This window comes from Talpa europaea (assembly GCF_964194135.1).
Source record: "Talpa europaea genome assembly, chromosome: 2".
Lineage (NCBI taxonomy): Eukaryota > Metazoa > Chordata > Mammalia > Eulipotyphla > Talpidae > Talpa > Talpa europaea.
The window spans coordinates 156,495,618-156,510,274 of record NC_140068.1 but is presented as its reverse complement, the minus strand read 5'-3'; the positions used below and the strand labels follow the sequence as shown (position 1 = coordinate 156,510,274).

General features: G+C 63.7%; 1 protein-coding gene across 3 annotated transcripts in view; it reads left to right on the top strand.

The window, feature by feature from the left end:
• Positions 1 to 1,087: 1,087 nt before the first annotated feature.
• RREB1 (ras responsive element binding protein 1) overlaps positions 1,088 to 14,657 on the top strand; it is a gene marked incomplete at its 3' end in the record, with an annotated part of 28,092 nt that continues 14,522 nt past the window's right edge. For all 3 annotated transcript variants that reach the window (XM_084228384.1, XM_084228385.1, XM_084228383.1), the window contains exons 1-5: positions 1,088 to 1,259; positions 4,306 to 4,395; positions 4,808 to 4,971; positions 13,772 to 13,916; positions 14,134 to 14,270. In XM_084228384.1, the coding sequence (XP_084084510.1) occupies positions 1,092 to 1,259; positions 4,306 to 4,395; positions 4,808 to 4,971; positions 13,772 to 13,916; positions 14,134 to 14,270 (704 nt within the window). In that variant the 5' untranslated portion in view covers positions 1,088 to 1,091. The remainder of the gene's footprint in view (positions 1,260 to 4,305; positions 4,396 to 4,807; positions 4,972 to 13,771; positions 13,917 to 14,133; positions 14,271 to 14,657) is intronic.

The window sequence follows — 14,657 nt, the reverse complement described above, 5'->3', positions numbered from 1 at the left end:
GCAAGTCTTGCCTCGACGTGAGGGGGCCGTGGCCGCCAGGACTGGCCAGCAGTGGGCAGCTCACATCCCCTCCTTCCCCGTACTGCCGCTGCTGGCCCTCTGAGCCCTTGGCAGGGGCGGCCTCTGTCCTGGGCCCGAGAGCGCCCGCCTGCAGCCAGGCATCTCCTGCAGAACATCACCCAACAGGAGGCAGCTTCCGTCCTGGGGGTTCGCCCCTGGGAGAGGCCAGAGGGGTGTCCTGGCCGGGCCTACAGCCCCCGGGCCTCCTCTCCCATCACTGGGCATGTTGAGAGCTGACCCGGCACCTCCCTGGAGCCTGGGGTGGACCCTTCACTGCTGTCCTTGGTCACTCTCAGGCCCAGGAGTCTGAGGCCTGCTTGGGACGCTGTTCACAACCGAGCTTCAGGAAGGAAAACACCCAGAAGCCACAGTAGCTGTGGAAGGGGGTCCAGCCCACGGGGCACGCTCTGGTCCAGGAAGGGGCAGATGTCAGGGCTGCCTCGGGGGGGCCTGGGGTCCAGCGCCCAGCGGCTTTGGCTTCTTCTTCCCTGGCTGAGGGCCTTACCTTGCTCCCTGCAGGACCGACAGGTGAGGCTGAGACAGAGAGACAGACAGACTGAGCGCAGACCCGCCTCCTCACATCGGACGCAACGGCAAGGGGCCCGGTTATCGGAGGGGACGGATATGGAGGTATGTAGGGGGTCCTGTCTGGCCACCGTGCCTTCCGGAACGGTCCTGTCGGTGTAGGATTTGAGGTGGCGCCCAGCCGGACTGGTCAGGCCCCATGTTCAGCTGCGGGGGCTGAAGCGTGGGCAGGGCAGTGTGCTGGGGGTCTCCTCGCCGCTCCATCCGGACCGCTGACCAGACAGTAGATAAGTTGGGTGGGTGGGGCATGGGGCTTGGAAGGGAAGGCAAATGCCTGCGGGTCCTGGGAGACGGCACGGCCCAGAGGACAGCGGGGTCCTCACGGGCGCGAGGTGGGCTACAAGGAAGGCGGGTTCAGGGCCCCTGGGCTGGCACCGCAAGCCCCAGCCGGCCGCTGAGGCCCACTGACCACCTGCCTTCAGTCCTTAGACGTGTAGCCCAGCCCCATGACGTCCAGCTCGCCCGCCGGTGGGGACGGTGCCAACTTCACCATCGACAGCGCGATGTCAGCGGCCATGAGTGTGGGGAAGGTGTCCGAGAATGGGGGGAGCCCCCCGGGCATCAAGTCCCCCGCGAAGCCCTCGGGACCAAACCGCATCGGCAGGAGGAACCAGGTGAGCTCTCGGGTGTCAGGGGGCCCAGCGGCTGCATCCTAAGAAGGCAGGGAGAGGCCCGCCAGCCCCCTCGGCGCATCCAGCATGGGCAGACCCCAGTAGCCTGTGTCGGCGTCCCTCCAGGAGATGGTTCTCTCGGCAGGGGGAGCAAGAAGCACCTGGTCGCTGCTGCCACCACGGTCAGGGCTGAGCGGGCCCTCCATGTCCCCGTAGCTGCCCAGACCGTCACCCCCTTGATCTCTTCCCCAGTTTTCACGCTAGGTGGTAAGGGCCGGCCGTGCCGTTGGGCCCTCCAGCCCGAGAGAGCGCAGGACTGGACCCAGGGAATGCCCCCCCGCATGCGACTCCGCGCTCGGACTTCTGGGTGGCCGGGTGGGCAGGGAAGGTGTCGGGACGGTCCTTGTCTCCTGCTGGGGAGTAAGACGAGGCTTGGAACGAGGGTCTAGGGGTCCCCTGAGAAGGTGCTGCTGTCCCCGCTGCGGCCTGCTCGATCCTGCAGGGGCAAGTGAGGGTGAGGCATCCCCTTCTCTGCATCCACGTCTCAGGAACTGACCCCTGCATGTTCCCTTTGGGTTAACTGTTCGGTGGGTGCCCCAAGCCCTCGGGACCCAGCTGGCCTGAGTCTGTCCTGGCTGCTGTGACATCACCGTCCTGGGCCAGTGTCCGCGGTGGCTGTCCCCACAGGGCCCGCACAGCTTAGCCGCGGGATGTGCGTGGCGCTCCGGCAGGAGGGGCCGGGGATGCGGAGCTGCCGGCGGGCGGGGCACTGACGTGTTCTCTCTCTCTCTCTCTCTTCCCCTCTCTGCGCGCCCCTCCCACGGGCCCCGCGACCGGGCCAGGCTGTGGCCGCGTCCAGGAGGAGGCTAGCTCCGGGAAGCACAGGTCACTTCCCCTCGCACGTGCCTCATCCTGTCCTCCATCGTGTCTCATCCTCCCATCTCACGACCACGCCGCGCTCGGCTCCCTGGGGGCGGGCAGGGCACTGGGGGCTGGGCGTTCCGGGGTGAACGCGATCCATACAGTCGCTGCTTTGTCTGTGCTGCTGGGCGCCAGCCCTGCCCGGAGGGCAGCAGGGCTGCGCAGGGGACTTCAGCACCTCCGCCTGCTGGGCGCCTCAGGCGCTGGCCTCATTGCAGAAAGGGGGGTCTGCACCAGAGGTGGCACAGGAGGCCGTGGGGGTGGCCCCGGGACGTGCCTGGAGAGGGAGCCCCTCGAGTACCCGTATAACTGGCAGATGTGCCACAGCCCAAGGCTGGCACGGCCTCGCTACAGGATGGCCAGTTATCACTTCAGCCGCTGATTTTATCTGTCAACTCGAGGCATCCATCCCAGCCGCGGTGGCCAGTCACTGTCCAGCCTGCTGGCCCTGCCATCTGGTCTGCTCTGCAGACCCTCCCTGCCCCAGCCTCTGCCCACAGGGAGCACGGGGTGATTGTTTATACATTTATGGATGACTTTTCCCAACAACCTTTTTCGATTTACGGATTTCACGGCTGGGGAGGCCCGGCACTCAGAGGCCCAGCTTTGTAACATTTATTTGTCTCCTGCTGAGGACATTTCTGTAAAAAAAAAAACAAAAAAAACCCTGCCTTTAATGTCACCCTATACGCATGCTCATCACATCATCGGTCACAGACCTTAGACATACACAGCCTCTGAAGGGCCAGGTATGTCTCCATAAAGCCGGGGTGGGGAGAGTGGAAAAAACAAATATATGTGGCTGCTGATCTAATAATTTCATGAAAACATCCCGAGACTCGGGCCTCGTGCCCAGCACTGGCCAGGTCCGGCTCTTCCAGCTGGAGGCTCTCGGCAGCCCCAACTGATGTGCGACACCCCCAGCCCTGCACACACAGGGCTCTCCCCCCAGAGGGCTCAGGAGAGGCCGGCGGCAACGCTGCTTCGTCCCTGGGGCCCACCTCCTGACAGCTCATGCGACTGGACGGAGACACAGACAGCTTCTCGGATGTGGGCCTCGGCAGTCTGCGCGCGGCACCCATCCCAGCTTGCTCTGCCCCCGCGCCGGGGCGGCTTCTGTTCTCACGAGAGCCATGGGCCGTGTCCCTGCCGTGCTTTGGGATCCGACCTTTGGGATCCAACCTTTGAGGGGAGGCCCGCCTGGCCGATGTCTTGGGGTGTGGCTGCCGGCAGCTGCTGACTCGCTGTCCCGGGTCCGTTCCTCACCGTTTATGGTCTGGGCTGGGTCACGAGCCTCCCTGTGCCCCAGAAAATGGGCTTCTTAGCTGTGGCTGTGACCAAACAGCTGTTTCTGTGGGTGTAGCCTGGTGTGTGGCTCAGTGGTGGGTGTTCACGAGGAGCAGAAACACATTCACACGCGCACAGAAAAAGGCCTGCTGGACCCCGGCTGCCCGGCCCTGCCTGGTCAGTGCTGGCCTCCAGCCTCCGTCCAGCCTGGCCCTGCACAGCTCCCCGTGAGCCCGTGATGCATGGGCACATGGTGACCTGGACACGGACCCACCTCCACTGGTGCTCAGGGGACAAACCGGCATCTGGGCTCTAGCCCCACCCCAGCCCCTGTGACTCTGACTCAGGACCTGCAGAGCCTGGCCTGGAATCTCCCCTCCACTGCCCTTTGCAAACCCACTGACCTCCTCCCAGCACCTCCGTGCCTTTTATTGAGCCCCACCAAGTTCCTGGGGAGCACCCGGCCATGTCCTTAGACTGTCAGGGGGCCCCAGCCCAGGCAGGAGACAGCGCTGGGCCCCCAGGGTGCATTTGGGGAGAAGCACGCATTTTTCGGTTCTACCGGGACCCCACACCTCATTTTTCATCATCACTGTTGCCCCAGCAGGGGGTTCTGTCTGCAAAGGACATTGGTGTTTGTGGAGCACTTACCCCAGCCAGCTCCCCAGGGGGGACGCACTCCAGGTGGACACCACCGCTCGCTCCTGACGCCGTTGCCGGCACAGACGGGACACCCGGGCAGGGGTGGGGGCGCAGTCTGCACCCTGGCTCCGGCCGTGCCCTGGAGCCCCGGGGCCCCGCTGGCCCTGCTCTGGCCTCACTCTCCTTCCATTCTCTGCAGGAGACGAAAGAGGAGAAGTCCTCCTACAGCTGCCCGCTGTGCGAGAAGCTGTGCCCCACGCAGCACCAGCTCACCATGCACATCCGCCAGGTCAGTGCTCACGGCCCTGGGGCCGGCAGGGGCGCTGGGAACTCCCTGCAGGGCCTGGGGCTCTGGGGCCGCGGTGTAGACGCCGCAGTCACGCATGGGGGCTCCCGCTGTTTCTCCCTGTCGACCCCTGCCCTTCGCCCTCGCCTGCCGGGGGTGGGTGACTGACTTTGGGTAGAGCGTCCCTTGCTCGTGTCGGGGCTGGCTGCAGCTCCCCCCTCACCTGGAAACGGTCCTGGGAGTCTCTCCCCCGGCCTCGGAGCGGCCCCGCGCAGCCACCTCCCCGCACCCGCAGGAGCGTCCCAAACCCGGGTTTAGCCGCAGACAGCGCCGGGCATCGGTGCCCTGCCCCCTCCCTGCTCCTGGGGGCCCTCCAGCCGTCTCCCCAAGTGACCGCTCCCCTTGTGTCCCACAGCACAACACGGACACCGGCGGGGCCGACCACGCCTGCAGCATCTGCGGCAAGTCGCTGAGCTCGGCCAGCTCCCTGGACCGCCACATGCTGGTGCACTCGGGCGAGCGGCCCTACAAGTGCGGGGTGTGTGGGCAGTCCTTCACCACCAACGGGAACATGCACAGGTGGGGCCGGGGCCACGCGGGGTGGGGGGCTGTCCCCTTGGGCCCCGCGGTGACTCCTGGCCAGCACTTCCTGGGGCCTTTGTGACCTGCTCCTGGAGCTCGGGGATAAGAGGATAAAGGGAAGGAAGAGGAGCCTGGACGGTGGGGGCTCTGCTTCCGGAGGCGGAGCTGGGCCGGGCAGGTGGGAGTCCCTAGACGTGGTAGGACGCGTGTCAGGCTCGGCAGAAGGACTCCTTGGAATAGCTTTTTTGCACATTTTAGGGACGCCGGACTCTAGCAGTTTTCGAAAAGGGTCCCATTTCACTTCCTGAAAAAATCAGGCATTTGTATTTTCCAAATTCCCTTCTGCTCAAAGGGCTGCTGCCTTTTTTAAAACTCACTTTTGGGGGTTTGGTTTTTTGGTTTTTTTTTTTTTACAGGGGGCGGGACAGAGTGGGTGCACAGCTGCACAGGTCTGCAGGGCAGGGCCCATGGAGCTGCCGGCCTGGGGACACCTGGCTGGACCTTTTAGGGCGGCTTTGGGGCCTGACGGCCTCCCTGGGCCCAGGCAGGGCTCCTCCCTCTCCACCGTGCCCTGCTCACCCCTCACGCCTCACCCTTCCCCTGGCAGCGGCTGCTGGAGGGGACTGGGGTGTGTGACCCAGTTTGCAAACCTCCGTGCCCCTGTCCCCAGGGGTGGCTTGAGGTCTGACATTCTCTGTGCTTTATTTCAAAAGGAAATGGACAGTCTTATGGAATTGAGGTAGAGTGACATAGGTGTTAGATGAGATGGTGCAGTGTATTCCCCACAATCATTTCACGAGCCGGCCAACGGCTCGGGGCACACAGGTGTGCTGCTCGGGCTGCAGGTGTGGGCACGCAGGTGTGTGCTTGCATCCCGGGTTCGGTGTCATACGCCAATGCCAGGTCCCAGCCCCGCCTCCTGTAAGTGCCCCACCTGGAGTCAGCTCTGGTTCCTCCCCGTCTCTCTCTTTAAAGTGAGCTTTAACAGTGTCCACCTCTGGGCCAAGGAACCAGGGTGAGGACTTGGGGTTGTGATTTGACATAGTTCTTGGCCTGGCCAGCGCTCGATGGACATTATCTTTTTTTTTTAAAGATTAATTTATGCATACAAGAACTGGGGTACAGGCCAGAGGTGCGGGGGATGAGAGGAGTCACCAGAGACAGTGGGGAGCAGAGCAGGCAGATCCACTGAAATTCACTGCTGAGGGGAGACAGGAGAGGTCTGCTGCACCGTGTGGGTAGCTCCCTGGCCGGGGATCGAACTCAGACTCTGGTGGCTGCTGATGGCTTGATAGTGCTGAGACTAACCCCTGCGTCCCCAGGGAGGCCCAACATGATCCATAATCATTAGCGTGTCTGTATTAGGCCACGCCAAAGGCCTGCGGGCTTCTGGGTCTGTGCTCCTGGAAGTCAGTGCTCTGGGTGCCAGAGGCAGGTGCTGGTTCCCTGCAGGGACAGGGCGGGCAGCGTGTGGCTCTCGCCGCCCTGAGCTGTGACTTCGTGAGGAGCGTCCGTGTTTCAGAGACATCCTGCAGAGCTTTCCCTGGGCGCACCCCCGCCCTGAGCTCCCCGCCTCTCCTGGGAGTGTTTGGGTACGGTCATCTGCCTTCTTTGCCTGGGTCCTGCCCACTGTGTCCACACACACACTTGCTTGTGATGGTGAAGGACCCCAGGGGCTGTGTTGGCCCTGACCCACTGCTCACCATCCTCCGGGAGACCCCGCTCTTGGCCCGGCCACCCCCAATGAGGAAGATATCCTTTGTGAGGCCGAGTCTGTGGCTGGCCACAACCATGGCTGGCCACACCTGCAGCCGCGTCCCTGCCTGCCCTGTGTCCCCCAGGCTGCAGGTGTGTGCGGCACAGTTAAGACATTCACCAGGGGCACTGGTCATCATGGGACACACTTGTCCCCGCAGCCACCCACCCTCGCCTGTCCACCTCCCATCCTGCCCAGCGTGGACCCGTGCACAGTGTCGCCCCCCTGTGGGCCTTGACGCCTGACCCCCTTCAGGAGCATCTGCTGCGAGGCCGGCCCTGGCCCTGGCCCCTGTCGTGGCTCCAGGCTGTCCCCTTGGGCTGTCGTTGTTATAGGGCAGCCCCGATATTAAACGGGTTCCTGGCTGTGGGTCCTCACCCGTGCGCTTTAAAGGGACTTATGAATACTCTACTACAGACACACACAAAAGGGTTAATAAAAGGTTTATTTACAAGAGAAAAAGAAATAAGGAAAAGGTACAACTCAGGGAGAAAATAGGGAAATAAAGTCTTTCATGCGTCCTACCCGATCCGACGACCTGGAAACCCAAAGTCCCTCTCAGAGCTGACCGGACGCTGCAAGCTGGCCGAGAGCCCAAAATGGAGAGAGAGAGAGCGCCCCCCAAAGCCCACGTGTCTGCCTTTTGTATCCACCTGGCTGCTTCACCCCACCCTCAGGTCCCAGCCACCTTCCCTTGGGTGGTGATGGGATGTGGAGTTCCCAGTGTCTTTGGCTTTGGCCTGGGGTGGGGGTGGAGTCCACAAAGCCTGTATGGAATTTGCTTTGGGACATCCTTTTCCCCCTAACAATGTGAGTGGGGCTGCTGTGGCCTTCCGGCACGCATGGGCCCTGTTTTCGTTTTCTCGGTCAACTCTTGGGAGAGGACTGCGGGGTCGCCGGCATGACATGTGGACCCTTTTTTTTTGGTTACTGCAGATTGTTGAAACACAAGCAATGGGCAGGAGGGAGCCCTGATGGTTTTCACCTTTTGGTGAGAGGAGGGTGGTGCATGGAAGGGGGCCAGGGTAAGACAGCCCCGAGGAAGGCTGCCCCTCCCCCCATAGCCCCCGCCATTGCTCCCGGCCCGCCCAGCGCAGCCCCAGCACCGCGTCCTGAGGGTTTCTGTGGCGGCTCCGGCCAGCCGCCGGCAGAGGTGGTCAGTCTCCTGTGTTCCTCCGACGCCAGCATAGTCGCTCGTCCTTCTTTCTCCTGTTTTCTTACTTCTGCTCCGTATCTTATTCCTGTTTGCCCTGGCCAGGCCCTCCGGTGCCATGTTGGGTAACAGTGGAAAGAAAGGACACCCTTGTCTTTTTTCCTGATGCGGGAGAAAGCATCAGCCTTTCCCATTGACTCGGTTCCTTGTGGGTTTTTCAGAAATGCCCTTTATCACTCGGAGGGCATCCCCTCTTTTCCTGCCTTGCCGAGCGCTTCTGTCACGGAAGGGAGTCGGGCTTGTCAGAGGCCTTTCCTGCGGCCGAGCCGGCAGTCGTGTGGCTTCGGCGCACTGCTCTGTGGGGCGAGGAGCTCAGCGGACTCCGGAGCTCGCTCGGTCACGGTCACGGCGCAGTCGCCTCCCTCTGGTGATGAGCCGGCCTGGCGCTCGTGGGGTCGTGCCGGCTCACGGAGGGCGGCGTTGCTGCCCCGTGTTCTCCGGCTTCCGTGTCAGGTGATGCTGCCCACGGCGCCAGCGGGGAAGTGGGCCGCCCTCCTGTGTTTGGGGGAGTGGGGGTTAATCTTTAACACTTTGGTAGAATCACCGGCGAAACCTCCTGTGGGCTTTTCTTCCGAGAAGTTTCCAAATGGCTGGGTCGTTTCTAAATGCGCGTGTGTGGCTGCTCCGTGCGGGCTCCCCGCTCCCCATCAGCCACTCGGTCCTGTGGCCATTCCGAGAATGGCCGTTTCTCAGAAGTTACCTCGTTGGCTGGCGTCTGCTCCCCGCACCCCTCAGCTCTGGTTAGTCCGTGAGGTCAGCGTCCGCGCGCTCTCCCGCGGTTGCTCACTTGACTGTCCGCGCTCTCCCTCCTTAGTCAGCCCAGCCCATCAACATTCGTCTTTTCGAAGAAACTGCCTTTCGCTGCGCTGATTTTCCGCTGTGGCTTTTCTGTTTGCTGTTTCCTTGCTTTTCACTGTAAAGATGATTTCCTCTTCCTTCCGCTCTCTCAGATGTACTTTCTCTTCTTCCCCGGTGTTTTAAGGTAGAAAGTGGGATTAGTAGCTGGAGAACATTTTTTTGAGTTCGAAGTGAGGCTTTAGCAGGGCGCGCACACTCAGGCGTGGTGCAGGCAGACTCCAGGGATTCTCCTTGGAGAGCATTTATCGCAGCGTCCCCAACCCCCTCCACCCCACCCCACGCTTGCTTTGCCTGCATCCTGTAAGTTTTTGAGTCTTGTGTATCCTTTTCCATCGCATCCCGAAGTATCTTCTGATTTCCTTGTCCCAGAGGCTCAGGCCTGGGGGCCTGCCTCCCACATGGACCCCAGAGTTCCCCGGTGGGGGCTGCTCTCTGTAGCTGCGCCTTGAGAGTGACTTGCTCCTCCGCCGCTGCCCTGTCTGGCCCTTCGTCCTGGGGCCCAGCACATCTGGACCCTCATGGCTGTCCTGGCAGGGAACAGGCTTCACAACTAGGGCACTGCTGACCATGAGGGCATGCTCGCCTGGCAGTAGCTGACCAGCCAACACCATCCCCCAGTGCCCCTGGCTCACAGAGGCCGGGGGCGCCCGGGAGCAGCCAGGCATGGGAGTCGGTGAGGGGCCGTCTTCCCCTGGTGTTGCTGCCACAGGTGCCGGCTTCCAAGCTGCCCTTCCTGACCCTGGATTCGCACGTTTTTGAGGTTTGAAAATCTTCCTCCCAAACCTCACTGCCGTGGCTTCGTTCCCAAGAGGAGTAACAGGTGGCTGTGGGTGCCAGGGGTGCTCAGAGGCGTCACCGTGCTCCCTGGATGGGGACAGAAGGGACTGTGGCTCCTATGTGACACCCCAGAGGCCACACCCTCCAGCCTGAGCTCTGACCGTCCAGGTAGAGAACAATTAAAAGAGATTCCTGCACCATGAGAGCTGAAACTCGGCCCAGCAGCTACCCCCTCCTCCGAGTCGAGGCGTCCTGCGAGATCACAGCAGAACAAGCCCAAAGTCAGGCCAGGAGGCCCCCAAGGCCCGCTCTCAAAAGACATTATCCATAGCCACTTATAAACGGCACCGACCGCACCCTCCATCCGTGAGAAATGGATCTTTCCTGCAGTGTGAGAACGTCAGCTCTCTACGCAGCACACACAAGCAGCACAGGGGCGAATCCGGGACGGGGTGCCGGGATCACGCACAGGGCACCATGCTGGTCCTGTGCTGGGACAGTGACAGCGGACGGCGGGCTCCGGGGCAGTGACTTTGTTTCGAGCAGGCCAGGCCACCACCCGGTGGGTTTACATCCCTGCCGCCCGGCCCCAACTCCCTCTTCTCCCTTCCGCTTCTTCCCGGCGTGTCCTCCTGTGCAGGTGGCCGTTGTGTCCTCTCCAGACAAGGGTCTGTCCGACTGTCTGCCGTCTTGAGTGTTCTCTTGCTGCGAGCCCTGGTCGGGCATGTGAGTGTTTCCTGGTGTTTTGCTAAGAATTGTGCTGGTCATGCCGCCCCCTCCCCACGTGGCGTGTCCAGCGCCTGCCACACTGACCTGGTGCTGCAACCCCTTTCCCTGAGCTCCCCCAGGTTGCTGGAAAGGGCAGCGCCTGGTCCTCCTGGTGGCCAAGGTGGCCGCGCTGTGGCCAGGCACATGGTGTTGCCACGTCCAGGTTGTAAACAGCTCTGCAGGGGGCGTGACCCTGGCAGGTGGGGGAAGCCTGAGGGGCCCTTGGAGATGCGTCTTCGGGTCCAGAGGCTTAGGTGTTCCCAGCACGCTGGACGCAAACACCGCTGGACAGAGACGGGGCCTGCGTGCTGTCGCTGAACCCTGGCCGGCCTTGGCACACCCGTGGATGCAGAGGAACAGGTGGCTGCGTTCAAGGACAGCCCAGAGGCAGGAAGATATCTGCACGCCACACACCCAAGCATCGGCTCCCTTTGAAACGTTTCCCGTAGCAGGAAGGGTCCCCGCAAAATCTGGCCCCCCACACTTGAGTGTTTCCCCATCGCGCCCTGTGCATCACGGAGCCGTCACTACACACGTCTCTGGCCCCAGCTCTGCATGGCTCCCCGTCTTCCCACAGTCAGGCCTCGTTTGCCTCCCGGGCGGCTGAGACACGGATGGCCGGCTCCACGCCACCATCTTCATGGGCACCGTGAGACTCCAGAGCTGGAGGGAGGCGTGGCCTCCAGCACGTCACACACTCAGCGGCTCCCTTCTCTGCCCCGCATGAGCGTCAGCTGGCCCTTCACTCTGGGGCGGATGCCGTGGGGTCTGGACCAGGGCTATTCTGGGGTCGGCTGTCTGTGGGGCCTGCTCCCTCCCCCGCTGTGCAGACCCCCGTTATCTGCACCCAGCAGGGGTGCTGCCTCATCTGTGCTTGTGTTTTGGGTGCAGATTTGCCCTCGTGTCCTCCGAGGGGTGTCCCGGGCCCTTCTCAGAATCCTGCTCTGCGTTTTAGAAACCAGGAGCGTGGAAGCCAGTCTCTTCCGCAGGCAGCAGGCCAGGGCGACCCGACCCAGGGCTGTCCTTGCGACAGAAGCAGCAGAACATGGGAAACAGGCCCCTTCCACGCACCCCGACCTCGCTTGGCGGGCGGATCTCGGGGCTTCCCTCCTGTGTGTGCCCGTCCCTCCTGGTTCCTTCCTGACGCCCCTTAGCCATCTGCGGGGCCGGCGGTGGTCAGCGTGGCTTGCTGCTTTTTCTTAGCAGACACTCGGCCAGTTCTGTGGCTGGCGCCCCTCTGGTCCTGCATCTCTCTGAGGACCAGGCACGCTCCTACGGCTTCCGGGTGGACACGTGCTCCAGCGCCTGGCAGCTCCCCTCGCGCCCCCGCCCCGCCGGCTGGGTGCAGCGGCTATGGGGCAGACAGGGCCGCCGTTCTGCACTGGGGCAGCGCTGGGGCCTGTGTTTCTCGCTGGTTCTGGGGCAGGGGCATCTCCTGCAAGCAGGGAGGCCAGCGTTCCTGACACATCTTGTTGGAATATTTCGAAAGCTCAGCTCCACCGGCTGCATCTGGTGAGCAGCGTCAAGACGTAGCGCCTCCGTGCTTGTCTGCACCTGACTCCAGGCCTTGCTGAGAGCTGGGAATTAGGTCACGGCAGCAGCGAGGCGGTGCCAGGCAGTGGGGGCGGGACGAGGGCCCCAGCTGCCCCTGGGCCAAGCTGCGCGCCCTCCCACACCATCCCTGTCCGGGATGCGCCAGACCCCAGAGAGGGTCCTGTTTAGTTTAAAGGGGGCCATGCGTGGGGAGAGGGTGGCTGCAGCCCTGCAGGCCAGGCCCTGGCTTCCTCCCCAGGCCTGCCAGGGTCTGTCTCTCTCCGCTTTTGTCTGACTGCAGCCTGCCCGACCTGTTTGGCCTGAACAAGCCAGTGCTGGCCACAGGCAGACCTGCCCCCTCCCTGGCAGCCTTCTCTGATTTGTCAAGGAAGGTGATTCCAGCAACACTCACTCCCTGAGTGGGGAGCAGCCACACAAGCCTTAGTCTGTGCCCGTCACCCCAGAGCACCCCTCCCCCAGGGCCTACGAGCCACCGGGGGGCCTGGGCTCAGGGTCTTGCTGGCCGCCTTGGGGAGAGGCTCAGTTGCGTAATGGGGACGGCGCCTGGGGCATGGTTCTCGGCGCTTACACAAGCCTCGTACAGAGGACGGTTGAGGTCCTCGCCAGGATGGGGCTCAACTGGGTTGGGACGTGGCCCTCTCCTCCCAGCCCCCCCCAGTTCTCTATGACAGAACAGCCCCTACCTCCCCCAGCCGGTTGCTAGAAGGCGGCTGCCCTCCCTGGCGCCCCTATAGGGTTCCCGGGGTCCCTTGGCGGGGCCCCAGTGCACCCCGTCCCAGCGGCCGTGGCTGCAGGCACCGGCAGGAAGGCCCTCTGGGTGCTGTTCTGTTCACACATGACCTTTCTCTGAAATCTGCCTGCCTGCTGCCCCGGTGAGCCGGTGCTCGGCGCTCCTGCAAGTGCACACCTGAGCTCGGTGCACGGGACGTTCCGGTGTGGGGGCGAGGCCGGGGGCGAGGGTCCTTGGGACTGGCCGGCCTCACCGGTGGCTTTGGGGCATTTGCTCTGAGTGGGTGCTCCAACAGCATCCTCCCTGGCCCAGCTGCTTCACGGGAGGACTTTCAGTGGGTGCTGGCTCCCACCCAGCTCCTGGCTCTGAGTGCACACGCTGTTCTCCCGCAGGGGGGAGGAGGGCCCGAGTGCTCAGTGTTCATTTTGGGGTGTCTTTTACTGAAGCCCCGCCCCTGTCAGTGTGTTTACACCCTCATACAAGTCTGCTCACCCCAACTCCCGAGCGGGGCGGGGGTCTTAGGGGCAAGGCCGTCGTGATGGTGAAGGGGGTGCCGTGGGTGCCCAGCCTCATGCCCGCTGCCACTGTCACCCATGGCCGGGCAGACGCCCCTCGGTCCTCGCTCACCCTGCCTCTGCCTGCTGTTACTGAGCACCCCTGGGACAGGGGTGGGAACCCCAGGGTCCTCCTGCGATGAGATGGGGTCGGGTGGACACCCAGAGGCGGCAAACGAGGTTGACGCCGGGCACTTGCGGCTGCTGCTGTGTGCGGGTTGAGGCCGTCTGGGGTCACACGCGGGGCCAGGGCCCGGCAGGCGGCCGTGGAGCCTGGGGCCTCCCTGCCGGTGTCTGGACACCCTTGGGCGCCGAGAGGAGGAACAGCAGAGGCCACATTTCCTCCTCTGCACGGGGCCACCAAGCCTCTGTGCTAGGCCGGCCCTTCTGGGCGGACCCCCAGACACAGGGAGAGCGCAGGGGGGGCCTCAGGGACTCCCCCTCTGCTGCCAGCAGAGAGCGCAAGGGGTTTAGCACCTGCGGTGCTGGTGGCGCCCGCCTCCCAATGGGGATGACTCCGCAGGCGGCTGCTTGGGGAAGGCGCGGGCCACTGGTGCTCTGCTGACCGCCGTGTGCGTCCCCTGCAGACACATGAAGATCCACGAGAAGGACCCCCACGGCACCCCCTCGGCCGCCCCTCCGTCCCCCCTGAAACGCCGGAGGCTGTCGTCTAAGAGGAAGCTGAGCCACGATGCCGAGTCAGAGAAGGAGGACCCGGGGCCCGCCAAGAAGGTCGGCCACCCCCGTGGGCACTGCCCTCGGCCTTGCCTGCTGGTCCTCAGCAGTGGCCGAGGGGGCAGGTCGGGCAGCAGGCAGGAGGTGGGCGGGGGAGGGAGGGAGGGCGAGGGGCTTGCAGCGGCTCGAGGGGAGGGGTGTAAGTGAGGCTGGTCACACCTTGCAGGAGGTGGGGGGCCTCCTTTTTTGACACCTCTGCATCCCTCTCCCGCAGATGGTGGAAGACGGGCAGTCGGGAGACCTAGAGAAGGCGGGTGACGAGGTGTTTCACTGCCCCATATGCTTCAAGGAGTTCGTCTGCAAGTATGGCCTGGAGACCCACCTGGAGACCCACTCCGACAACCCGCTCAGGTGGGGGCTGCGCTGGGGGCGGGGGGGGGGGCTGTCCTTGTTCTGCGTCTCTGGGGTGACCTCCCTGCTCCCCGGCTGCGGTCGGGGCTGGTGAGTGGGGCATCTGGGCTGGAGGTGGCCGCACTCCCGGCCAGCGGGTGGGAGCAGGACGGTGCTGGGCGAGAGGCTCCCGGCCCTCAAGAGACCAGGAGAGGCCAGGCCAGCGCCCGCCCGGCTGAGCAGCCAGGACACGTTTGTGAAGGAAGACGGGCGCCCGGGCGGGGGAGGGACAGGCACCTCAGGTTGTGGGAGAGGCTCCCTGACCTCCCCGTCCACTCTGGGCTGTTCCCCCCATCCAGGCCTCCCGGGCTGGCCTTGGCCGTGAGGTTCTAGACTTGAGGGCAGCCC